The sequence below is a fragment of the Rhea pennata genome, chromosome Z, assembly GCF_028389875.1.
Source record: "Rhea pennata isolate bPtePen1 chromosome Z, bPtePen1.pri, whole genome shotgun sequence".
Classification (NCBI taxonomy): Eukaryota; Metazoa; Chordata; class Aves; order Rheiformes; family Rheidae; genus Rhea; species Rhea pennata.
In genome coordinates this window covers 62782738-62809284 of record NC_084702.1, presented here as the reverse complement: position 1 = coordinate 62809284, position 26547 = coordinate 62782738, and the positions used below count along the sequence as shown (strand labels likewise).

At 39.4% G+C, this 26547-nt stretch overlaps 1 protein-coding gene across 1 annotated transcript in view; it reads right to left on the bottom strand.

Annotated features, from left to right (window-relative positions):
• Positions 1–26547, bottom strand: part of ANKRD55 (ankyrin repeat domain 55) — a 49314-nt gene that overhangs the window by 21351 nt on the left and 1416 nt on the right. Inside the window, exons 2-6 of the mRNA XM_062599904.1 lie at positions 18785–18925; positions 17144–17274; positions 14901–15010; positions 11648–11708; positions 7596–7724 (exon numbers count right to left, since the gene is read on the bottom strand). Coding sequence (XP_062455888.1) covers positions 7596–7724; positions 11648–11708; positions 14901–15010; positions 17144–17274; positions 18785–18925 — 572 coding nt within the window. The remainder of the gene's footprint in view (positions 1–7595; positions 7725–11647; positions 11709–14900; positions 15011–17143; positions 17275–18784; positions 18926–26547) is intronic.

Sequence of the window (26547 nt, the reverse complement as noted above, 5' to 3'; positions counted from 1 at the left end):
ATTCTCAAGATAAGTCCCAGATTGGACTGTTCATGAGATGTCCATCTCCGAAGATTATTTGAACAGTCCTCTGTGTTGCTGATAGTGTATATATGTTGCATGATGTAAGTCCCCAGCTGATTTTGGTTGTCTTACCCCTTCTTGTTCACCCTCAGTGGGAGATCTTTTTTTATGTGGCACTACTAATTCCTTGACATTCAAGTGCATTGTATCCAGTAATTCTTTATTTGAGGAAGTAGTAATTGCATCCAGGATGGCTGTTAAATTTCTGTCCTAAGAGCTCCAGTGAGTTATTAATTATTTTTTCTAGATATTCAAAGGATACTTTCTAATATTTTGAACCTTTTGCTGACAGAGATCTCTGACCAAGTGCCATGCGGCTTTCCAGCTCTCTCTTCTTAAGGATGCCTTCTTATCTTTATACTCATATTGGCTTTTTAAAGCCATATAAAGTTCTCTTGAAATGCTGACACTGCACTTATTCTGAGATTGATAGCTTCAAGTTGAGGTCAACAAAAAATGTAGTCTTCCTGTGGTAAATTTACCATGAACCCACAATACTACTGCTAGAACAGCATGTTCAGTGGCAAATTTACCATAGGAAAATTACTTGTTTTTGCAGCCTGTACAGTATATATCCTTACATTTCATCATCCCTTCTCCCCCCCCTTTTTTTTTTCCAAATTATTTTCAGCAACTTTCTCAGAGGTAATTAGATATTTTTGTGTTTCTACATCATTCTGGAGTGTGCTGCTCCTTAGCCCCCCAGTTTTCTTTGGACTTTTGTCCAGTCTCACATCTTTCAGTGAGCTTTTCTTTCTTAGGTCACTCATATTAATTAAACTTGCTTTGTGAAGAAGTAATGTCCTAAAACCTTGATCCTGGAGCCCTTGGCAAGGCAAACTCTTATTGTGCTTTACACAAGGTTTTATCCGAGGAAAATTGTGTGATCTGTGGGTAGTGGCTAGTAACAAATTCACTGACATGAGGCTCATTAGTTTTCATTTTCACTTGACTACAATCCCGTTCAATTTAATGTAAGGTTCACCTTCTGATAGTTCCATCTCTCAGTGCTTTCAAAATAAGCAAATATTTCTTCAAGAAGTATCCACCGCATTGAATACCATGCGGAAAATCCTGAATGTTTCGGCTGCTTTTTTTATTTTTAACATTTTTTTTCATCTATACCTGCTCAATTTACCCTCATCTTTACTGTAGCCGTTGTTGTAATAGCTGATTCTCATACTTCTGTCTGTATGCCCAACTGATATACAGAGATGTAAATTTCTTTCTGTAGCATTCAATGTCACTTGTGTAATATCCTGCCATAACATGGCATTTTATTCTGCCAGGTGTTCAGTCTTACATAGTACAGTGTTTTCTATGTTCATTGCACTATACAGAGGGTCAGTTTTTCCCCACCTCAGAATACTCTGGTGAAGTAGATATTACAGTGCCAAAGAGAAGGAACTTGTATATGTAAGGGAGTCTGCTAAGCTGGCTTGTGGCTACCAGTAATGTAGAGATGGGAGGGGGAGAGAGGCAAGCCATAGACCACTTAACTATTTTCAGGAAACCCTGATAAAGTATTTTTCCTCCCAGTGAATGCCCCTGGAGGTTATGTGGTTAGATTGTATTAGTACTCCTATATTTTCTGTCTCTTCGCATCGGTGTGCAGCTTGAAGTCTTCCCATACCTGTATTTAGCTTTGTTGGATGGAAATTCCCCACTACAGCTCTTCATATTGCTCCTTATCAATGTCATTCTACTTTAGGGCTGTCTGTGTTTCCTATTCTTCCTCTTTCACTCCTATTTCAATTCCATACATGTGAATCCAAAGCTTTGACTTTCCCTTTGATGCTCTTCTGCTCTGACACCCTGAATGGCTTGCCATTTTTACCGCCATTTCACTGTTCTCTGCAGCAGCAAGCAAATACCACTCCCACTGCTCTACTCTGGGATCTGATCTAACTTACCTTCATAAAGAAACATGGTAAATGACTATGGATTTAATAAAACTGCATCGGTACCTCTGCCTTCCTCCTGGAAACCATCTGTCTGTGCCACTGGGTGCTATATGAGTTGTACATTACAGAATGCTAGTGAGTGTCCCAACACTTTTGTCTTTTTTCTCATCCCTTACAAATTTTTCCAGGTTACCTACATTTCTTTTCAGACACACATAGCATATTTTAATAAGAATTTGATTGTACCCCTAAAAGAGCTCCTGAAGAAGAAAGCAAAGATCTTTTTCTCCATTGCTGAGATAAAGAAACATGAGCAATTTCAAGTATTTGTAGAGTAGCCCATAACAAAATTTGAATAAATAATTGGTTGTGGAGTATTTCCCTTCTTAACTCTAGTTGAGGTTATTACATTTGCAAATACATCCCTTTCAAAGTCACCTTCTTTCCTTTTTCATTTTGAAATTCAATATTTACTGAGTGCAAAGGCTCTTCCACAGAATTTTCCCACATGGCTCTGTTGGTTAGGGTTTGAAGAGTTGTGATCCTTGACTCACAGCTTTGCTGGCAGAAGCCCTGTGCTCAGTTAGAGTTATGCTGGCAAAACCAAACTCTTCCTTCGGTACAATTTTTTCCCTTTTGGGACTGATTTCACTGAAGTTCAGCTGTCCTGGTATTCGTGTTCAGAGCACCATGGCTGTGCATTTTATCATTGTGTCTGCTGTAACATGAATTAAGAGTTTCATCCTAGAATAGGAGCAAGACAAACTTAATATTTCATTAACAGTGAGGAAAAATCTGGTTGGAATCAGATATCAAGACTGTGTCAAAGCAGCACATCACAGTCTCATTATAGATAACATATCACTGTGAAGGAATCCTCTCTCTCTCAGCTGAACAGAAGTACTATCTGCTCTTTAAATCCCGGAGAAAGTCAAACTCAAAACCAGAGGCGTAATGCAGCTCATTCCAGTCTCCAGCAGACATACCTCAGCTGCTCAGGCAGCTACAGTGAGAGGCCTCCATAAAGCTGGTGAGTTGGGTTACAGAAGGGTTTAGCACACATGGCAGCTTTCTTTATATGTGCAAACCCCTTAAGGGTTGAGGGCTCCTGACATTCCCCTTCTGAACCACGGACTAGAGAAAGCTCCTGAAGAATAAGAGCATGTTCACTCTGCCTCTGCTCCTGCCATGTCCTGGCTGCTAGAGGACTGTGATGGCTGTGGAGAAAAAAAATGGTGATCCTTGTGGTTTCTCTATACTCACAGACAGGGAGAGTTGGGGTTGATCCCTGCACTAGGGAAAGGAGCGATCCCTAATTCTGTCTTCAGCTTTCATGAAGTGAAAATTTGCCAGAAATTGCCTGGACACAGCCCAGGCACTTCACAGGGTGTGTTTGTGGTGGCAAAGCAATATGAATTAACAAGAACTGTACTGACGCCACTATAGTTACATTAGTGAGACTCAGCCAGCTCACAGAGGAGCTCATTTGTCTTCTCCCAACCTTACTGCTTCAGCCTCAAACACCCACTGAGACAGTGTCTCTCACAGATTCAGTGTCCCAACTTGACTTGACTTTGTGGTACTCTTGGAAAGAGAATATGTTGTTGTTGTACAAGATACTTTGTCCTGAGATCCTCGGAGCACTGTTTGCCACTGTTACAACTAGGAGACATGGCATTTCCAAAAGAATTACCCTCTCACCAACCACAGTGGTGTTTGGAAAAAGCTACCAATGACGAACACAGTCATGGAGGCAGACCTCTATGGCTAGCATCTGTCCTTGTCTCTCTTACCTCGTCTTTGCTCAAACAAAAGAACTGCATAAAATACTGGCCAAGTCTCTCTGAGAGCCTATTTTCAGTTGAGCCTTTCTATAAGAAGTCTGTTTTATTTACTTTGTATTATGGCTGTAACTAAAATTACTTGGCAGCTTTTCCCAGCTAGTATGTTGTTGTGAGGACTGATTTCTGCAGATGAGCGGTTGATGTAGTTTGAAAGAGGGGTCGTCTTTTATTCTGCAAGAGAGGAAGGACTTATTCCTTACTATTATCAGAGAAATGGAACCATTTATATCCCAGTGCCTTTATGTAAGTTATAGGAGATTAGGACATTTGTAGACAGGCAAAAGGTGCAATACATGCCCATTACTCGTGTTCTGGCATCCATTTACAGCGCTACACATAGACTGTGTGCTGGGAAGAGGTCTGGCAATTATTCTGTACTTACCTATGGGTTTTGATCTGTACAAATTTCTTCTGAGCTCAGTAGGAGTTCTGTGATTGATTTATGTGGAAATTTGACTGACATGAATAATTACATTGTCAATTGTCAGTGGCATCCACAAAGGATTAGGGTGCTTTTTGAAAAAAGTTCCTGATAATTTTGGGATATGTTTAATGGAATGTATTTATTTCTTACTCATTTAAAACTATGCTATTTCCAACTCCTCTGCCTCCTTGTTTTGCTTCTTGACCCTGCTGAGCAGGGAGGTTGGACTAGATGATCTCCAGAGGTCCCTTCCAACCTTACTGATTCTATGGGTCTATGATTCTGTAGAGCCCTACTGTCATGCAATGGCTTAGCCTCTGTGAGGCACAGCTGTACCCTTGCTGAAAGGACAATATTTACCAGAGAAATGTAATGGGAATAGTAAAATATTAAATGTGAATATGTCTCTTTATTTGTTGTTAACAGTCAAAATTGTCTTTAAAGTTCTGTGAGATAAAAGAAAGAAGTTAATACTTTCCCTCTATAGCTATCTCTGGAAAACTGCATGAAGCAAGGGGAAAATTAATACAATTTACAAGGAAAGAAATTTGCCTGAAACGACCCAAACTGTGAATCATGCCTGGCAAACAGAAGTAATGCATCAGCTCCAGGCTAATCCAGCAACAAACGTGTCTGCCATGGAGTAACACTTACTTAGTTTTAATAAATCTTAGAAGTTGCTCTCTGAATCCTTCCACCACAGGCAGCCCACAATAAAAAAAGGAGTCCTGGGCTATACATGTTCATGTGGAGATGGAGCATGTGCTCAGAGTGATCCTTTGTTTTCTCTGTATGGCCAGCTGTGCCTTTCTAGATCCCCTGCAGCAACGAAGAGATTAGTTCCTCGAGATCCTGACGTGTAGTCTTGCCTTCCAAGTAATTACAAAAAGCCGCCAAGCCTGGTCAGCCAAACACAAACGAATAATTGTCTATACTTTTCTTTTACAATATGTGTTAAGATCTAGAGGTATTTCTGCTCACAGGAAATGGAAGACTAAAATAATTGCACTACAGCTACACAGAAAATGTTCCAAGTTAGTGATTTTTTAAAACTTTGCACTGTGAATCAAACTATATATATATATATATATAAAAAAAAGGAGCACAGGTCCACATGGCAGAATATTATTCTTAATGGTTTCTTTTTAGTTGCCTTATTTTTATCCCTAAAGGCTCTTGTTTTTTTTTTGCTTTAAAAGAATGATGGCTAGAAATTTTGGGTTGATTGTTTATTCTTTAAATGAAAGCTAATATTTTTACATAATCATATGACTTTGGAAGCCAAAGTCTTAAGAAAGAGACAAAGAAACTTCTGGTAAAAGTCATGACAAATGGCAAGCCAATGTAGGAAGTTTTCAAACCTTTACAGACTAAGGTACCAATAATACTATAATTATACACTACTATATAATATGCTTATATATATAATAACACAGTGTATATTATATTATACTAGGATTTCAACAGCACCATTATCTTGGGCTTTTAGGAAAGGTTTTAATTTGATTGCCATAAAAGTTAATAGCTTTTCAATATAAAGCTATGTTTCCTTCTGATTACAGAGATTATTGCTGGTTGTAATGAAAGGTGAGAAACACCTCCCGAGACATTCCTAATGTAACTTTATCTGTGCAAATTATTAAAAATACTTCATGGATGCAAAATTCGACATAAGACATGCCCATTTGAAGGAATAGGTTGTGTTTTCATCTCTGATGAAACACGTTTGCACTAAGACTGTGAATTCAAACAGGTCATGCAGTAGAAAGTTTGATCTTTTCTGTATAGCAGACCTCAGTGTGGGCAAAGTCTGTCTAGTTACATGCTTGTGACTTCAGCAGGGGGTCTGGCCCACAGCCCCCATTTGTCTAGTGGGAGACCAAACACCAAACATGTTTTCTGAAACAGCCAGTATGGAACAATTATTTCACGTGAAACACACATTAGACTCTGGTTTCAAATGATGGGTGATGGTTCCTATGTGGTCCTTGTCTGTGTTTCAGCCCAACATACATAAACTGCATCTCTTCTGCAACTTCTGAAACAAGTTTCTGTACTGTTCCTGATGTCTTTTTGCTGTATTTTTAAAAGCTGAAATTAAACACAAGGCTATATTCAGCGGAAAAAAAACCCTGCAGCTGTTAACTGCCTGAGCTCTGGGAGTCTCTTGTGCTCTGAAGATATTAATACAATTCTTAAAGGAAAAATATCTCATCTCCAGCAGCAAAGGGGGGTTTATTAGGCATTCTCTGGCACAGTCCCTTCAACATACACTGCTCCACCTCCAGCCTTTGAACTCCTGAGGGAAATATCATGGGGAAGCTCACTGAGCATATTAAACATGAATATATGAAAGTGATGATCCCGTCCAGCAGAGTTGTTCTGCTCTCAGTTATATCAGAGAAGGCTATGCCTGACGGTAGTGTCTAGTTCTCCTGGGCCTAGAAGGGCAGCAGGGAGCAAAGGCAGAAAGCATTTCTTCTTGGCCAAGAAATACTAACAGGTCTATTTCATGCTCTGATATTTGAAATAGCCTTTCTTGATGTAGAATATGGAAAAAATATGTGGATAGGAGTAGCAATTTAGGTGGGTTCATAGCAGGAATTTCTGAAGAAAAAAGAAAAGGCCATTTTGTATGTATTTCCTCTGATTTCTAGGAGAAGCTGGAAACAAAAAAGAAGAGGCATTTGAGATTTGCCTCTGCCTGAGGCAAAGTGTCTTTTGAACAGTTTCAATTTCCCCGTTTCCAGAGTTGATCTGCACATTTGTGAGCCAAAGGGTGTGGAGAAATTAAATGGTGGGACTAAATCATAGAATTTAAAAATACAGAATCAAAGAAAGATTAGTGTATGAGGGGCTCTCTGAGGGTCCTGATATGGAGGGGTTCTCTGTTGGAGAGATGGATTGTTCCCTGAGACATAATCCAGACAACTGCCTAGCCTGCATGAGCCTTAGCTAATTATGCCACAACAGTAGATGTTTAAATATATTTTAAATTATATTTCCATTATTCTATTCCCAAAGGACTTCAGCAAGACTATTTAAGCTGCTGATTTCTGCAACTCTGATTTGTTGAAAAAAATTAAGTATTAATTTAATATGAAGCATACACATAGTCCCAGTGAGATAAACGATAATTTGGTTTAGGGTGACAATGCTGAGCCTTCAGGAAATACTCTCTGAAGTAGAAATAAGGTCCTTGATTTGTGCCCAATGGCAAAATGCAGGGGACCTTCAATGGGGGTTCCTAGCATCCATTTCCCTCATTGCTCAGCTAAAGCTTTCTGAGTATTTCAGGCAACACAACAGGCAGCTCAGTTGAAGCAATTGCCTGTGGAAAAAGCAGCAGCTATGGCTCACCTGTACAGCCCAGTGCAGAGCTGTTTTGAAGTCTTTGTCCACCAGAGTCAAGTCTGCTCCCTTCTGCAGCAGGGTCTGTGTGTGCTGGGGCCTGTTGTGGAAAGCAGCCCAGTGAAGTGAAGTCATTCCCTGAAAGCCACAAACCCAGAGAGCAAATAATCATCACTCACAGTAGGGCTTTTCAGTTCTCTTTTAAAGTATAGATAACCTTGACAGCTCTGAAACCATTTGACTCTTCCTTCTCTATCTTGACGTGGAATAATTTGTAGCAACTTCTTAAGCTGTGGAGTCATTAGGGGGAACCATGCTATTAGTTTTTTGGGGTTATTACAGAAAATTGATAGAAATATGAATGCTTCTACCATACCTAGCATGCCTGTAATCAATAATGCATGGTGTGGAGCATGACAGTTGGGGAATAGTCCCTCATTACTAAGTTTGGATCCTGTGAGAAAGGCCTGTGTTAGACTGGTGTTTTCTCAAGACTGTGTGATATTTATCTTAGGTCTTATCTTTGATCCAAAATAAATATTGTAAGTTAGAATTTTAGCTGGCACTAATCAGCTAGCTAAGGAAGTGGCCTAATGATGTCAAGAAGAAACTCATGATACAAACATATCATATTTACTGTTTAAGGTGAAAATAAAGCAAATGGGAAGCTAATGACCTGCATTTTCATTCCGTCTTAGCTGTGTTCAATCAGTCTTTGAAGAGCAGAGAATTCAGGGTCTATATTTTCACTTTCATCAGCATGGTTACAGCCACTATATTTTACTCTAAATCCATAATATTAAAGGTTTTGTATAAAGTTACTCATTCAACATATTTCTTAAAAATTGCAAATTCTATTTAGACATGATAGCGTTGTATTTTGCACAAGTGTTATTTACTTCCTCTTACAGGGAAAATGTATTCCAAGGCTCTTTTCCGGATGCCAAAAGGCTAAAAAGCAAAAAATGTGGAAAGGAAAACGAATGAAAACTTGACATAGAGCCTCATAAAGCCAAGAAGCAACAACTCAGGAAAAGAACTGGATATAAAACATTTATTCAGACAGCTTATCTGTGCGTTAATACTGGAACCTGTTAGCAGTGATTTTCTGAGTAAAAGCTTGAATCCCCTAAGCTTTTCAAGTCCCCACATGGCTTAAATATGGATGATGGCAAAAGAAAAAAAAAAAAAGCAGTTCCTCTAGAGTAGATTTTTTTTTTTTCTAGTTAGGGTTAGCAAAGCTTAATCGTGTGGGGTTTGAGTTTGTAAAATCAAAAACAAGAGTGAAATTCTGTCCTCACTGAAATTAATGGGAGCTCTGCCATTGATATCAGTCAATGAACCAATATTTTGACACAAGGGCTTAGCACTGTTGAGGAACACTCAATATTTGTAAGTGGTATGAGATAAGGCTTTAGTCAGGTTATTTTCAGCTGGGACAAGGGTCCTGAAGATCAGTCTGGAGAGCAGGAAAAATCAGTGAAAGAGGGAAAGTATAGTGTGCAAGGCCAGGTTACCATCATCCACTGACAGTCTGTTGGTATGGACAAAAGTACAAAATTCTTGAAAAATTAACTCTCTGCTCCCACTGTGGTCACTAACAAAGCTATTTATAACACAAGACTATAAAAAGAACTATAGTCGGTAGGGATCAGAGGTCTGTCTCGTCCAGAAACATAGCTCAGAGTAGTCAGTAATAGATGCTTAGATGCTTAGGGAGAAAATACAAGATATAAGGCTTGGTGATATGCAGCCACTTAACATTTTGTAAGCAGTAGGTTAAAGACTTCCTATGCCATCCAGATCATTAAACCATTAGGACAAGAGGAAATGGGCAAAGACTGAACCACAGGAAGTTCCACTTGAATATGAGAAGGAATTTCTTCACTGTGAGAGTGACAGAGCACTGGGACAGGTTGCCCAGAGAGGTTGTGGAGTCTCCTTCTCCAGAAATATTCAAGGCCCGCCTGGATGCAACCCTGTCTAACATGCTCTAGGTGACCCTGCTTGAGCAGGATGATTGGACTAGATGATCTCCAGAGGTCCCTTCCAACCTTACCGATTCTATGATTCTATGATTAGTTTCCACAGTGTAACTATGCATTATGTGAAAAAGCACTTCCTCTCATTTTCTTTAAAACTGCTGCCTGGTAATTTGTGTGGGTGTCTCCAACAGTTTAGATGAAAAAACAGTGAATAATCATTCCCTTTTCACCTTCTCCATGACATTTATGATGCTACATACTTTTATTTTGTCATCATTCTCACATACTTACCAAGCTACAAGTCCTATTATAGTTAGTTTATTCTAGTCAGTCAGCCCAATGAAAAGAAGCTGTTATATAATTATGATCATCTTTGTAGTCCTTTTCTGTTCCCTTTCTAGTATATCCTTTTTCTGATGATTTTTGCACCCAGTATTCATGACTGTACCAAGGATTCAAACAGAGCATAATGCTGCTTCCTGTTTTGTTCTCTATTTCTTTTCTAATAATTTGTACATTCCACGTGTCCTTTTGGAGCACTGAACTGAACAAAGAGCGTTGAGCTGGTTATAGTGGCAGCTCACACGTGTGAGCCTGCTGCAGTGGGCTGCAGTATGTCTAACCCATATCCCTCTGATTTGTGCACAGTGATAGCACTCTTGAGTGGCATCTCCTGATAGTGGCTTGGTAGTGTTGATAGTTTGTGAGATAACGCATGAGGAGTATGTCAGAACTATCAAAGCCTGAAGAGTTTGAAGATCAAGCAAAACATAATATTAAAGATAAGAAAGCCAAACGATTGAACATTTATGAAAATAAGGAGCAAGAGGGGACAAAACAGGAGAAAATATAAGAAATAGCTATGGATGATGGGCAATGACCATAGAAGAGTGAAATCCAGAAAATGGGAGCCTGAAGTAGCAGGCAGAACAATTATTTGCATCTGGGAAGTACAGTATGATAATGATCTAGCACAGATTCTGGGCTTTTTCAGGGAATGTTTGTTCACATTGTCGTCTCACAGGCCTCATAAGTAAACCCACAGAAAGCCACAGTTGTAGAAACTATGAAACCTCCAGATGTATTTCTTATTGCTTACGTGTTCTTGCATTCATTGGGGTGTTTTTCTCAAGTGTTCTCCTTATGCCAAGAGAACAGCTTTATTAACTGAAATCAGTTGTGAAGACCCACATTTTTCAGAAAACACGATTTTTCAGGGTTTAGGAATACCTTCTTAGTGTGAGATGACAGTGAACTAGACTAAAAGGTCTAAATTTCATTTATTGATGCATACAGCAAAACATTATGGATTGAAAGTGCCATCCAGGATTTGATATAATTCATTAGCAACATAACTTTATGCAAACAGAAATTCTCCGTCTGGTTTAGGTTGTTGTAAGCAGGATCTGCAAACTATCCAGTGGATAAGGGAGGTAGATGGAAAGAGAGAAAATTAGCAGCCCTGTGGTGGTTCTGGTACTGTAGAGAGGAGAAGCATCCTTAAGCAATTGCTAGAGTGAAGAGAAACTTAAGAAAAAGCATCCAGAGTCTCTCTCGTGCCTTGACTTCTTTATTTGGAGAATCAGTCACATTCGAAAAATTGAGACTCTCCTGTGCACAGTATTTATGTATGCAGGGCACAATTCTTTCAGGATCAGAGTAACCTACTATAATTTTTGTAGCTCTATAATTGTTCTATGCTATATCAGGTTTCTGCAGTTTTCCCTGAGAATCGTTAATTCTTTAATGATGGGGAGTTTGGGAAAGGTAAAGATTCAGTCCAGTGTCTGGCTTCAGAAGAGTCAAAAGCAATTTATATCTTGGCAAGTGAGTTAAGAGACTTTTTCAAGGTACCTCATAGTTGGCAGTATATGCAAAAGGTTTATTAGTCTAGAGGTGCATCACACAGAATCAGAAAAATGAGACAAGGCTTTGCGAAGTTCAGTAAGAGCATTAGAGAAGTCTTACATTTGTGCATAGTCTCATCATAAAATTGGTTATGTGGTTTCTTTCTGCACAGAATGAACAGCATGACCCCCAAGACTGGGACAGGACTTGTGGTGCAAGCTCACTCACCTCATTGTCCTGATGATTAATTTCGCTAAGATTTGACTGCTGCAGAAGCACATTCAGAAGCCTGCAGAAGCAATGACATAATCAGTGCACGGCACTCCTGACTAAATCTGAAAAACTGACATTTTTTGAGAAACAAAACATGCAATTTAAAGCAAAATCAGTATTAGTGATGGGACAGATCAGAATCTTGGGTCTGAGTTTTGTAATACTAGAAGAGCAAAAAGGATCTTACGGCTTACTGTAATGACATGAATTTACCACTGAGAATCAAAAGCTGATACATTGGGAAGAATTCTTACGCTGCTTGCCAGATAGGAGTTAGAATGTGTAATAGTGCACACACATGCAGTTTTCTGTAACTTAGAAATTCATTTTAATCCTGTTTTATGAAGTTTTAAACAAACAGAAATAGTAATGACTTGTTTCTAAAATGAGTTTTCAGACTTTTTAACTCGAAGTAATGTAGTGTTTTTTATGTGTTTGTGGGTACATACATGTTTATACATACATGTTTATACATACATGCAAACCAATAGGATTTTACAAGGCCTTATAGTATGTCTGCTGAGATAAAGCCATTGTTACTTAGAGTTCCCACCTTGATACTTCATCATTTTTTAATCTTCTTGCAAAATCATATATCTTTTAAAAATCCATGTTTTAAAGGTTTCTTAATAAATTTACACCACCAGGTGAGCCACAGCCACACATTTGCATGTGTGAGATAAAGCCATTGTTATGGCACATTTTTGTGGAATATCAGACTACAAATACTCCCCTCTGGTGGAGGGAATAGTTAAAATGATGACACACAAAATATTATTCAAGCGGAATAATGTTTTTAACATTCAAAACGTTTTTGTCACAGTATTTTCATTGCTTTCCTTTTCCTTGTTTCATCCTATGAAGATGTCCTGAAATCACAATAGGTTTGGAGCAGATGGTTGTGTCTTATAGAAGAATGCAAAATATTTGGACCATGCAGGTGGGTGTGTTGTAGAAATGACAAGGACCATCCTGTCACAGCCCGTAACAAAGCCAAATAGCACAGATGCTAGCCCTTATGTACAGTTTTTATGATTATAGCAAGTGGAAAGATCTGTCCTTAGTGGATCCCTATGTAGGTAGGATCACGGTCATAATGCAAATGTGTGGCTGTGGCTCACCTGGTGGTGTAAATTTATTAAGAAACCTTTAAAACATGGATTTTTAAAAGATATATGATTTTGCAAGAAGATTAAAAAATGATGAAGTATCAAGGTGGGAACTCTAAGTAACAAATACAAAACACAGAAGCAGTAGATCATGGGGGCAAAATGCTGTTTCTTGAATTCTGAAGATTTTTTGCTTCATTCTCGTTAGAGAGCAACAAGTACAATCTTCTCCTTGAGTCTGTAAATTTTGCACAGTTAAATGTTTGCAATCATGCATTTATTCCCTTTTGAAGGAGACTGAATGAAAATCTTTTACTGTTTTTCATCAGGACACTCTTCAGCTGCTTCCAGTACATTTTCTGGACTGAACTGTGCTCAGGTATGCTCATCAGAATTGGGAATGTTTTAGGAGAAATCTATTTGTGTTTTTTTTTTTCAGTAATAAACAACTAGATAGTGTAAATTATTCCAAAGAAAGACATTTCAAATTGCTTAGGGATGATTTGGGTCATTCTGCAGGTGAAAAGCTGATCTGTCTGTTAATGACATGTTCAGGTGGCAGAAGTCCAAACTGAATTCTTTTTTAACTCAAAGCTCCCTAAAGGGTGCAAACTGGGAATATCCCAGTGCTTTATTAGGACTTCAGCTCCATTTGTATGTGGGTACAATCGTTTGTAGAAAAGGGGTGTTACACCTCCTTTTCTGAATCACACAGCATATTAGAGTCATATTATAAGAACTGTGAAAATGAGGGCAGTTTAGGATTGCTGTGATTAGTGCAGTAAAAATTTTGAAAGGAAAGAGACATTTTATGGTCATTTGGCATGATGAGTTAAAACAGACCCTCAGCTTTTAAGCTAGGCTGAAAAAACATTTCATAGCTGGACACCACATCTGCCTTTTTGCCAGTGACATGGGATTCAAGAGATCAACAATGACTGTGACAGCAAAGTCACCTCTGATGCTCCAGTCATGTCTTCTGGGCCGGGGGCAATCCCAGCCAGAAGACAGATGCAGAGGAGCTGAGCAGCTAGTAAACTGGCCAGAGGAAAGGTCTGCCTATGATCATGGGGACACAAAAAATCATTCAGGGAACTCTGTGTGCTGCTGTTAAAGTAAATTACTGTTCCTCTGAAATATCAGCATGCCTAGTATTGTACAAACATTGTCTTCTTTCTGTAGAGGCTTTGTTTAATGATAATGCACTGATACTTGTGCAGAAACCACCAGCTATTTCCTCTAAGTGATGCATGAAAATAGCAACGAATTTGGAAAATTAATAAAGCTATTGAAAAGAAGGTGAAGAGCAAGATGAGCAGAAACGCACAGAGCTCTGGGCTGGCAACAACAGCAAAACCATAGCCTCCATGATTAAGTCAGATGAACATTTTACATTCACCGAGTGATTTACCTCTCTCTAATGTCTTCCTGTCCCTTTTAAACATGTTTTACTTAGGAGAGTTTTTTGAGTGAATTTATTCAGATATACAAATCAAGACTCAAAATTTTGTTAGTTTTCCTGTTATCATAGGCTAGAATGAGAAAAAGTATCTTCTTTAGGATGAGAAGGAAGAATATATGAAGAATTACTCTTTGGTTGCTACTCAACCTGCATTAAGAGTAGTTAAAAATGAAACAGTCCACTAAACCTCAGCTTCCCCTTTACAGTAGGGGCTCTCAGAGAGTTTGTCTCATGGAAAACTTTTCTCCCATTTTACATGGTACTCAGAGAAGATGTCCAGAGAAAGAACTTTCTGTAATATTTCTTGTGGGGAGGTGACAAAAGGGTACTTGGTCAAGGGAAATCCATAGTTTCAACTTCTATTATAAATGTGGTTTGTTTGTTTGTTTTTTCTCCTGCTGTTGAGATCTTAGATCAAGCTTCTCACCTTTCTTGGCCATGTATCTATATTATAGAAGTGTTGTACAAAACCCTTTTTCCTCTCTCCCCCCTTTATGTAACTACTAAGCAAAAGAACAAGTTACAATTGTAACTGTCACTGCTTCCTGCCCTGTGTTGCCTTTGGCACCAGATAAATTCTTTCCTTGACTATCTGTTAATATTCGACTATCAAACATTGTTGTAGCCTGGGACATACCTCACATCAGGCTCTGCGGTAGCAGCATGTAGTGGCAACCTTCCATTTTTATCAGGTATATTCTGTTTAGCCCCATTTCTGAGCAGGCTGACACAGCCTTCCAGCCAGCCCTAAAAAAGAAATGACATGTCAAAGAAGAAAGTAAAACACATCAGGCCAGATCTTTGGTGGGTCTGACTTCAGTGTGAGACTGTAGCCATTTCAACCACCTGAGGGCCTTTTGTTTGCCCAGAATAGGTCTTTCAGCACCAAGAGTGGTTCCCCTTTGAGTGTGAGTCTCAGACTGGCTCACCCATTCATTTTTGTGATAAGGTGATTATTTACACTGCATTCAGGCTTTTCTCCAGCTGTGGCAAGGAGTAAACAGCGATTAAAAACCTGCTAGTTCCTGTATCACTGGCAAATGCCACACATTTTATTATGCCAGGTTAAACCAAGAACATCAGCTCTTAATCTCATTTCTTTTATGAGAATTGAATCAGGACTAAAAAGTCTTAAAGTGTGTTCTTTTAAACTTCCTTGCAGAAGTCTAAGTCAGTGAAAATGTTAGACTGAAAACAGCACCAAAACAGATTGGATGGTTCTTGGAATAAAATCTTCTATTGATTACCCGAGCAAAAAGGCAAGTAAACAATCTGGCTGTAGTTGTGTAAATCTTTCTGCATATGCCTAAGTCCTAGGGAAGTCAAGCATGTGTTTTAAGTTTTTTGTTCAAACCTCTGTAAACAATCTTCATAGAGTACTCCCTCCTGTACAGTCCAAGTCAGATTGGCATCACCAGCATTTATAAAGAAATGGGGTAGAATGAGGGAGCTGGAACATGCTTGTTGCTGCTCCCAGTGGAATTATAAGACGATTTAATTCTGCATGCAACTGTGAATATGGAATCCTGCTGAATTCAGTTCTCTAGACAGACATCACAGCCAAATGCTCTCTAGACCTCAGATTATATCCATCATAAAAACAGAAATGGAAACTTTGAGGCCTGGGTGGCTAAAATCTTTTCCAGTCATTTCTTTTTTTCCAGAGAATATTTTTTCCCCTCTGGGAGAAGAGGAAGGGAAAAAGGAGCATGATGCTGATTTGGGGATTTTTTTGAAAATATCTGGCAAAGGAAATGTTTGTTTTCAAGTAAGTGGGGCATGCTGCTTTTGTTACTGAAAACCAGAAATAAAACTCCTTAACACCAATGTAGCATTACTGAAAGACTGCCTGTTTTGCTATTATACATTACTGTGTGAGACTGCCTGTTTTGCTGTCTTCTACACTTATTACACTTATGTCTCCTGGCTGAGCTGAAGCATTGTTTTTGTCCTGAATATGCAGGAAGAAACTAGATGTAAGGGATGTGATTTAATTAGGCTACCACTTCATCCATTTAAATGACCATTTAATCACCATTTAATGGTGATTATCTAGCAATAACTCACATCATGCATCATGGGTAAGCATTCCTTCCTCCCTTCTTTCCAGCTAAGGCCGTGGTCAACCCCTTTTCCCTGCTAACCTGATCCCATCCTGTCACTGAGTGCCAGATGACTTCCACTGAGGACTAGAAGACTAAGGAGAAGAGGACCATCTCTGTGTGCATCAGACTGAGAGCATCACATCTCCCTTCCCAAAGTCTGCAGTGAGATCTCTTCCCCTGTTGTTACTGGCATGTAGATTGATCAGGGGACTCGATCACTTATGATCTGAATATCTGTACTGGCACCTGCAGCAACTTGAACTTAAGCTCTTGACCTGGTCAGCCAAAGTCCGGTGCTAGAGTGAAAGGAAAAGTAATGCCCTGGCTTATGTGGCATGGAGGAAAGCATGGTCCTCCAGAAGCTGGGATAGGAATGGCCTTCTTGGAGGAAAAAAAAATCTGATGCTGAAAGTGGGAGGGGGAAAATCAGTCTGCATACTAGAAGACAAGAGAGGACTTAAAATCCTTTTCCAGTGTGTAGGAAGCCAGTGGCTTTCCTGAAACCACACAGAGGCCCCTGGGTCTAGTAAGATCCCCATACCCTGCACTGATTTGTACAACCCGCAGGAGGAAGGACACTCTGAAGGGAGTCCTGATCATTTTCTTACAATTGTTACTCAGTGCCTTGAGCTATAGCAGAGGTTAATATTTCACTGTTGTCTGGAATCGTGTTTTGTACTTTTTTTCCTGCTGTAGTATGAACAGCAATGCTTTTTGCTCTACATATTTCTTCCCTTCATCTATCTTTCCATGCTCTTTGCCCAAGTCTTTGTACCAGATAAGTTGCCAGAGATAAACTGGTACGTCCACACGCATCTTGAGTATTAATATTTGCTCCCATCTTCAATAGAAGCTTCACTGTATCGACCTGGCGTCCTGACACAGCATGCATCAAAGGTGTGCAACCTGGGGAAGAAAGTCAGATGTTCTCTTACAATCTTTGTTTGTCAAAGGCACAATATAAAGATACTTTCTTATTTGCTAAGTTTTGTACCGGTAAATTAACAAACCATTTTTCTGACAACTGTCCAACAGCTGTACTCATTTTTTTTGCAGACACGAAATAACTCCTATGCCAACTAGATGACCATTGATTTTAAAAAGAGGATGACTTCTTTAGCAAAAGCCTCATCTTATAAACTCTGCTTTTGGAGGGAAAATTATTTTTCTGTTGATAGGCTCCCAACATGAACTGTAGGCTTTGTATACCATTTTAGAGGCGGATATTATTCAAACTGAATAGGAGCCAAATGTGTGGATATATTTCTCAAACCCCAGCTTCATACTGTGTCTCTCTGTATTCAAAAGAGGTCCCTGTGCCATGCAAAGGAGTGTACATTTGAGATGATGTTTTATGTAGGCAACAAATTCTTTTAAAGAAGAATTCCCATTAAAGATTTGGAAGACTGCAAAGGTATCAGCTTGACTGGGTGCTCGTTTTCTCCACTGACAAATACATTGTGAGCATAACAGTTAGGATGTCAGAATTAGGTGCAGGAAAAATTAGTAACTTGGCTAAAGTTGGTGAAGATTAGAATATGAAGTGTTCATATGGATCCTGTAAAAAGAAGCTGCAATGAAAACACTCGTGAATAAACAAAGTATTTCCTGAGTGAAGCTTTCAGAGATCTGTGTTTCTAATTACTTGGGGAATAGATGCATAAAAAACTCAGCAGATGCATAGCACTTTGTGATAGCATGATACATGGTAACCTGAGTACAAAAGGAAGAGGAATGCAGTTTCACTGATAAAAGAGATCATCTAGTTCATTACACATGTGCAGTCATCTCTTTGGCAGACAATTACATGGCAAATTCTTTCAAATCTGTTTGTATGTGTGCACACACATTTGAAGTGCAAATAACTGGAACTCTTTGCTCTAGTGATGTCCAGAATGTATGGCTTTGATAAAAAAGATTCTTCTTCCTTCCCTGAAATGACAGCAATATCCCCTTGAAGAAGGTAACATAGGTTCATGGTAAAGTACTGTCTGATTATATCAAATCATCTTGTACCTGAATAAAACATCATATAATTTTTTCATCTAATTCAAGCACTGGAACAGGTTGTCCAGAGACACTGCAAAGTCTGCCTCTCTGGAGATACTCAAAACCCATCTGGATGCGATCCTGTCTAACATGCTCTAGGTGACCCTGTTTGAGCAGGGAGTTTGGATTACATGGTCTCCAGAGGTCCCTTCCAACCTTACTGATTCTGTGATAATTACAGGGGGAAAGAAGTTTCCAAAGTGTGTATTTCCAATGGATGTTCCAAAGAGTAACACAGATTTTCCACTTTCTGCTATTATATATAATTTGCTGAACATGCAAAACAGGATAAAAATGGGAAAGGATTACAATTTAATTGCAATCTGAAGCAATTAATCCCCTGAGAACAAGCTCAGCCCTCATTTACCCTCGCTGTCGCAGCATTCCAGGATGGAAGGATCTTCTCGAATCACTGCAGTTAGAGTGTTCACATCACCGTTAGCTGCTGCTTGGTAAACCACAGTCAAGTCAATCTCTTCTGCTGCATCACCTACAGGGAGAAGTATGTCTGTGAGTAGGCAGGGATCAGGTACAAATGATTAACAGTAAAAGTAATGATATGTATTTCACTGAGTTTCTACAGCTGTGTAATTTGAGGTGGAAAAATGTGTCTCCAAATAGCATTGTACTTTTCATTAGTCATCTGAAACTTGTTCTTTGCCACTAAATTCTTCCAAAAACTGCCCAGCATAGACAATGAGAGTGATATAAAAAAACCTCTTGAAAGATTCAACCCCTTATAAGAAATCATACTATCGTTAGTTGAGCGTGAATTGAGAAACAAAAAAAGAACTAACTCATAATATTAATGGCTACATTTTTATGAGATAGGAAAATATAAAAACAGAAGTATTTTCAGTGTCTGTTTTATCCTTTCATCTGTCAAAAGACTGAGATTTTTTACTTCCTTCCTCTAAGGCAATCAGAGGAATTCTCTTCTCAGAGAAACAAACTTCTGGCAGTTCTGAGTGCTAGTAATACCTGTAAAAAGGAAAGGTGAACTGCTGGTTGGAACCCAGGAAAGGTTTATTTTCTTTGGCACTTACAGAATAGGGTATTGCAAAAAAAGCTTATTTACACCAGAGATAACCTATGTCCAGTGGGGATGGTTGGTCAACTGAAATACATATTAATGTACTTTCTAGTGAGCTATCTTGAGGAAAGAAAGTGGATCCCTGAGCAAAGAAGCATTACCAGTTTTCTATTAGTGGCTAATTCTCTGGAGCAAGGAAATTCTCTCATCTTATAGGTCGTTTTTTATACTCCAATGGTGCAAGTGATCTACAGAAGCCAATCCAGTAAGCTCCATGATGTTGAGAGATGTGAAAATCTGTAAAACCACAATGTGATCATCTGTTATGAGGCACTACCCAAAAGTAAAGTGTTATTTCTCTGTGTTGCAATGCTTTGCACTATTAAATGTTAACTTAAAATGGAAGGAAAAAAATTGCACTAAAGCATATTTTTTTGTGATTTTACAGGAAAGAGTATAATTCTGGTTTCTCTGAAACTTTACTTAAATGGATAGAGTGAAACTAATAATATAAAACTCTACTGGAATCTCATCACTGTAAACATTGTATTAATTATTTTACACTAAAGCATTTATATGGGCCATTATAGTAACTAGCAATGAGCTTCAAACACAAAAACGTGGCATTTCAATTTTGATCAGCTTTTGGAAGGTTTTGTTTCTGTTTCCAAAATGCTAATTAATATTAGAGTCTGATTTTATGGCCCTGGCTAGTCAAGCTGCTGGATGAAGTTTCTCACTCCTGCACTGGATTTTATTCAACCTTAAGTTCTTTCCACTAAATGCTGTACACTAAGCAGTGAGCCATACTCCTTTCATAAAATCAGCCAAAAGTTGTCTAAAGAAAGCACTCTACTTTCTTCAAATATATTTTTCACAGAAAGCAGTGGTAATCATCAACAGAACTGTTATTAGTGGACTGTGAGGGCACACTTCTGTACGTTGTGTAGTAGTGATGGCTGAGCAAAACCTATGGGCAAATAAACCCAAGAATTAGTAACAGCTAAAGCTGCTAAAAGAAAAAATCGCCTTCTTAGTGATATATCTTAGACCTAAATGTTGCTATAAAACCACCTTATTCCTCAGATCCAGAGGAGTTTTCAGGGAAAATCTGAAACAGAAAGCAGAGCAGAAATTATGAGATCTTGTGCAAAGGATAGACGCAGACCGAGTCTAAAATGGGGAGGCACAGCCACGTTCAGTTCCCTGATTCCCCCAGGCAATCTGTGCCTATATTGTATTTGCATTGGTCCCTTAGAAAGAGGAAAGCATTCTATAAAAGAGAAAAAGCAAATGACAGAAAGGCATAGTTACATACAGGGATATGCATGAAATAAATGTCGTCATTGATTTTTGGTGAGATTATGAACAGATCTCAATAAAAAAAGGATTCATTTTTTCAGAATTAAGTTTCTAGTGCTATGTTTCATATGTGCTTATATTATATATTCAAATCCAGTATTCAAAACACATATATGGCTATTATGGGCTAGACTCACAGAGAGGACAAAGGCATCTGATTACTTTTGTAGGCCCCTAACGCCGTTATGAAGCAGACAAAAAGGAAATGTCTGGAAAAGCCCAATAGCTTGATCTAAGCCACACAGTGAAGCAGTTCTAGAAGCACTGAAACACATCGTTAATTGAACATGATTAATTTATGGCAGAAAGATGTTTCTGGTTTTTGTAGGAGCTCTACTGGGCACTCAGCAACCAATGACAATTTCTATATGTTAATGTTGCTCATTATGCTCTTTCCTTACTAAATACACTTGTATATCTATTTCTTGCTTTTATATGGCATTTTATAATTTAGAAACATTTCTTGGAAGTCAAAATGATTAATTGTCAAGCTTCAGTTATACTTTCTTGGTCAGGATTCTGAACCTCCTTTACAATCTTTTTTCTATTCTGAGTCATAGAGATATAACCTATGTGGAGCAGGGTGATTCCTTTATTATCCTTTATCTCTTACTGCAATAACAGAAGATGCATTATTTTTATGACCTCCTATCTAGTGAATTTTAAACACGATTATTTAGTATATGAGGCCCTTACAATGGAAAGAAATCTGCTTGAGCCTGCCTTTCAGAAGCTGTTCTACAACAATGTTCAGATTTTTGTTAGTAGAGAAATGAGTGAGATCCTTTTTCTGTTTTCACAGTTTATCTTCTTGCTTGCAACTTCCTTTCTTCCAGACTGCTTATGCACATCTACACCTCTGGCTTCAAACTGAGTATTAACTCCATGAGTCAACAGAGTTGATTTTTTGTGTAGGCTCAAATCTGATGTCGTGGTAAAATGTTTAAATATGTAATATAGGTCAGTTACAGTCTCATCTTTAATTTACAAAACAGGTGTTTCTGAGCTCCCTTAACTCAAAAAGAAATATAGCTATAGTAAGCTTTGTCACTTTAAAGCCCATTAGTGCAGCTGAGGCTCAGAGTTAGAGAGTATAAGATTTGCCCAGCCATGCCTCACCTTGTTAACAGAGGAAAGTTAAAAGTGATGCCAAAATCACACTAGAGAGTTAATCAAAGGAAAGACAAACTGGGTGACTGGTGATTTTTCCTTATGTCATTTAGAGATAGTATAAGTAAGCAAGCTGTGCAGTGAAAAACAATATTTTGAAGAGAGTTTGAAAAGAGTAAAAAATCATTAAATATAATAATAATACTATTAATACAATGATGTAAATTATATCAAGAATTTTTCTTTAGTTTTTTGAATGATAAAAGTTCTTTAAAGATAATCTTTAAGTATTTGCTGCACTATTCATATTTATGATCACATGGTGTCATAGCTGAATTTGCATTAGTTCCACACTATGATTTACAATCCAGCATAATTCCACGTTTATGACCTTCTCTCCCCAGGACACAGTCATCATTCTCTGCTTTAAAACTTGGCTACCATGGAGACAGAATCAATTCGCACCCTGGGAAAGGTTAGTTTGTCAGATCTGGAGCTGTGATTGTAGGCTTGGGAAAATTAGAAAGCTGATATCAAATCTACTCACCAGTCACTAAATCTCTTCATGAATACTCAGATTTCTGTTCCTTCACTACTCAGCTGAAGTGAATTACATTTCTTTTTTGTTCTAATTAGTCTTTTAAATTACACATTTGATAAAATTTGTAAACTAAAATCGTTAACTTGTCATCTATTATAGCAAGGAGTGTGTCACTCAGAGAACTGGTCATTTGGCACAGATGCTTTGACATGTGGGCTGTTCAGGCTGCTTGGATCAGGGACGACTAAGAGCCATTACATCTTGGGGGTCATCATCAGTGACCAGTACGTGAAAAAAGAACTGGATTTATCACAGGGCCCATTAATCAGATATCTATATCATGCCAAATCTGCAAACTGCTCTCACAATAGATAAACTCAGCAGAGATGGGTTCAAAGCAAGTTCATGTCTGAACTGAGGATTACATGAAGAGGGATGTACTAGAGGCTGGGTGGGAGGCCAAGAGGCAAGGCAGAGATTTCAAGCTTGCATTGCTCTTTCTTGGTCAGTTCTGCTCTGCAGGTACTCAGGAGATACCGGTCATGAGCTCTGATACAGCAGCTCTCGCAACAATCTGTCATTGTCATTGTATGGGAATGGAATGGTTAAGATATTGCTGGGAGGCAAAGAAATTGTTAGGTATATTGAGATATCTAGGGGATCAAAGGGACCCTCACCTCATTTTATGCTTTGCACATGTAGATTTTGTATTTTTGGTTGTTTAGCATTGGAAGTGCTGTTAAATTTTTCTGTTCTGAGTCAGAAGTAGAGCAATCTAGCTGGAAAAGGAAATTCTCCATCTCATGAGCAGAGCAATTGCTTACCCAGAGGGCAGGAAGATCAGAACATGGATGCACATCTACATGTGGGTCATTGACTCCCTCTGCCCTTTTTTATATTAACTAAAACCTAAGTACTTCCTTGCCTATCATATAAGCATCAGCCTTGACTTATGCTGGGCTGAATCTGCTTTCCCCAGACCAATTGCCTTCCAGGACTAGGAGAGGAAGCAAAACTTTGAATGAGCGAATGAGCGAATGAGCTTTCCTGTGCTTGCACCCCAGAACATGGTCTCTCTTCCTGTTAAGATTCAGAGGCAGAAAGCCACATCCAAGATTCACACTTCCCCCTTAATCCCCCCCCATGCTTCCCCCTAGCCAGCAGAGAGAGGAGAGGCAGGTGGGCCAGGCTGATACTCTGCTGGTGGGAGACACTGGGCCAGGAGGGCTTGAGGAGTGCCCATATTGTGCATCCAACATAATGCGATCTGCCACTAATTCCATTTTTGTAGGGTGACCTGATTTCAAGGGCCAGGATCACTTTAACATGAGCTGTGTGGATGGGTGGCTCAGAGTGGGGGGAAAGGAGAAAGACAGATGCACAATCTCCTAATGCTTCATGCGACAGGGAATGAGAAATGCCAAGAGGGTTGGTTAATGACATCATTTACACCAGCTGCGCTTGGCTGCAGGTGTCGCAGTATCTTCTACTTCACCATCCTCCAGCTTAGACTGCTCAAGACGAAGAAGTCTGGCTGGCATGTTCATGGGTCACTTCTTTTTGCGGACACCTCCCTGGGCAGCAGAGGGGTGGGTTAGGGAGTGGACGGTGTGACAAACTCAGCAGTGAGGTGCCGAGCACTTATGGCTCTAAGCTTACCCTTCTGAGAAGCTCGGCTGCTGGTTGGGCACTGGCCATGGGTGGGATAAGGGATTGCCAGCAGGCAAATGCCTGGCCCCCTGTTGCTTAACTGGGGGTTAAGTTGTTCTGCAGGTCTGTAAATGCCAGGGAGCACTGGGGCTGTTTCAGATGTGTTTTAGATCTTATTTTGGAAAATTACTTGCCTCTGGTGAAAGGAAGCTGTCAGTCAGCTTCAGGAAGGCAGAAGGTACAAATAACAGCCTGTGTGTGGAGCAAGGGTAGGGAAAAACTGCAGGCTGGTACAACAGTGGCATAGAAAGATCTGGAAGAGTCATAATAAGCAAAACCAAAGGACATATGGGTTTATAACATCTTCTTTTGTGGTTAAATGCTCTGAAAGAATGAAAGTTAAAAGCCAATCTACCTGAAATAAGCTGCAGTGTTTCCAAAACACATCATTTCTGCCATATAGAATAATAATCTTTTGGTCTGAAAGGAGGTATATAAAATAGATCAATATAAATCAACATAAAGACAGAATGAGCATATTCTTGTGATTTCCTACAGCTTATCCACAGGACACAATATTAGACAGTTTATTTAATTTCAGCAAGAAGGTGCTGTCTGTTCTCATTTATAGACAATAATAGCATTTATAGACAATAACTGGCAAAGCCTAAAGTGTACCATAGCAATCTCGCTTTGCAGTGGTTTACCATTGGAAGCAAAGCTTTGCATCCACTGGATGTAATTAGCAGCTACTTCTCCCAGCAATTTGACACCTGAAGTACTGGGAAGTGCCTGCCTCTCAGTCTGTACATTGATAACCTGCTTCACGAATCGTAGGCATCTCCCTGGCCTGGCAGCAAGAGCACATCAGTGTAGAGGGACAGCCAGAGGTGAATGAGTGCAAATTTTGGAAATTATAACTAGCTCTCTAACATTATGGATTTATTGACTACTTAACAAAATAATAATCTCTCTGTGTGCCTGGATAGAAATGTATTAATCCAGTCCTTTGTCTAGCTTCTCTGTTTAAATGGTAAACATCTGAAGCCAAGTACAGCACACATTTAAATGACACCAAGCAGTATTAGGCAGGGAGGTAGATCTGATCTTGCTTGGGCTTCTGTAAGTCCCACATCACTGCAGCTATTACTATTTATAAGTAATATAAGGTATTAAAGAGCAATATAATAGCAAATGTTACAAAGAGACATAGTTTTCAAGCCTGAAATGCTCTTTTTGTAACCTGTAGTTGGGAATAGTTTTCTGACAGGTGGAGGAACTAAGGATTTGTAGGGAAAGATGAATTATTTTATTGGACCAGCAGATATTGATCTGCTCTATCTGAAAGCATGCCTGTATTTTTCCAATTTAATGAATTGGACCAACGAAAAATATTCCCCCTCTCCTTGCTGCAAACCTCTCCTTGCTTAGGGCAATAAAGTACAAAAGAATTAATATGCTATTTAGAGAAAAGCTACCATGTAGTGTAATCTTTGAACAGAGCTTTCTTTGCCTGGTGACTAATGGGTTCAGTGTCCCCTTATTGTGTTGCCTGCTTCTTCTCCCTTTCCACCTCCCATACAGCTAGCAGAGAAAACAGCTGGTAAATCACAAATCATCTAATGACCTAGCAGTTCTTACAGTGGGGATGGAGGTGGGGAATGGTGAAGTTATCCTGAAGGAACTATCTTGCTGGGAAGTGCTGTGTGTGGACTGTGACATGGAGTTGAGAGAAGATGCTGGATGGGAATAGGGACAGGGCCAGTTTGGAGAGTGGCCTGGATGGAGGATGGATGCAGAGTAGGAGCAAAGGGAGCTTCTGGGAGATACTACCTTGCAGCTCATTGACTTCTAGCTAGATAATGTGGTTTGCATCAATGGTCTCCTACATTGCTGTCTGCTTCCTTTTCCATCTGGAGGCTTCTCTTCACTACTCTTTCCCCAGTCCTGGCCGTTTTCCAGCCTCCTTTCTTATTCTACTTCCATCAGCTCCCTCTTGGCCATCCCAACAACACTGAATGTGCAGGGTGTCTCCCTTCCCTCCGCAGTTTGAGCACTGCAGGGTGGGCATGCAGCATAGAGCATATTCTTAGTGGCTGCAAAAGAAGAATCTGGGAATGGCTGTTAGGAGCTGCAGAAGCTTCGTTAGCCTGATGCCTCAATGTCCTTGCAGGGAAAATATTCCTTCCTTCCTTTGCATGTGACCTCATCTCTATTTCTGCGATATACATTCCCCTTCCCCTTTTACACTTCCCTTCCTCCTTTATCCTTGCTGGTAGTGTTTTTGTCTTGTCACAGTTTTATACTGTCTTCACTTTTGCTTGATGGCTCCTTGTCCTTCTCCAGCCACTCAGGGAGGGTTGTCTGTTGGACTGGTACACACCAGTACTCTCATGACTTACTTCAGGCTTTGGGGACTGTTGTGGGAGCAGTG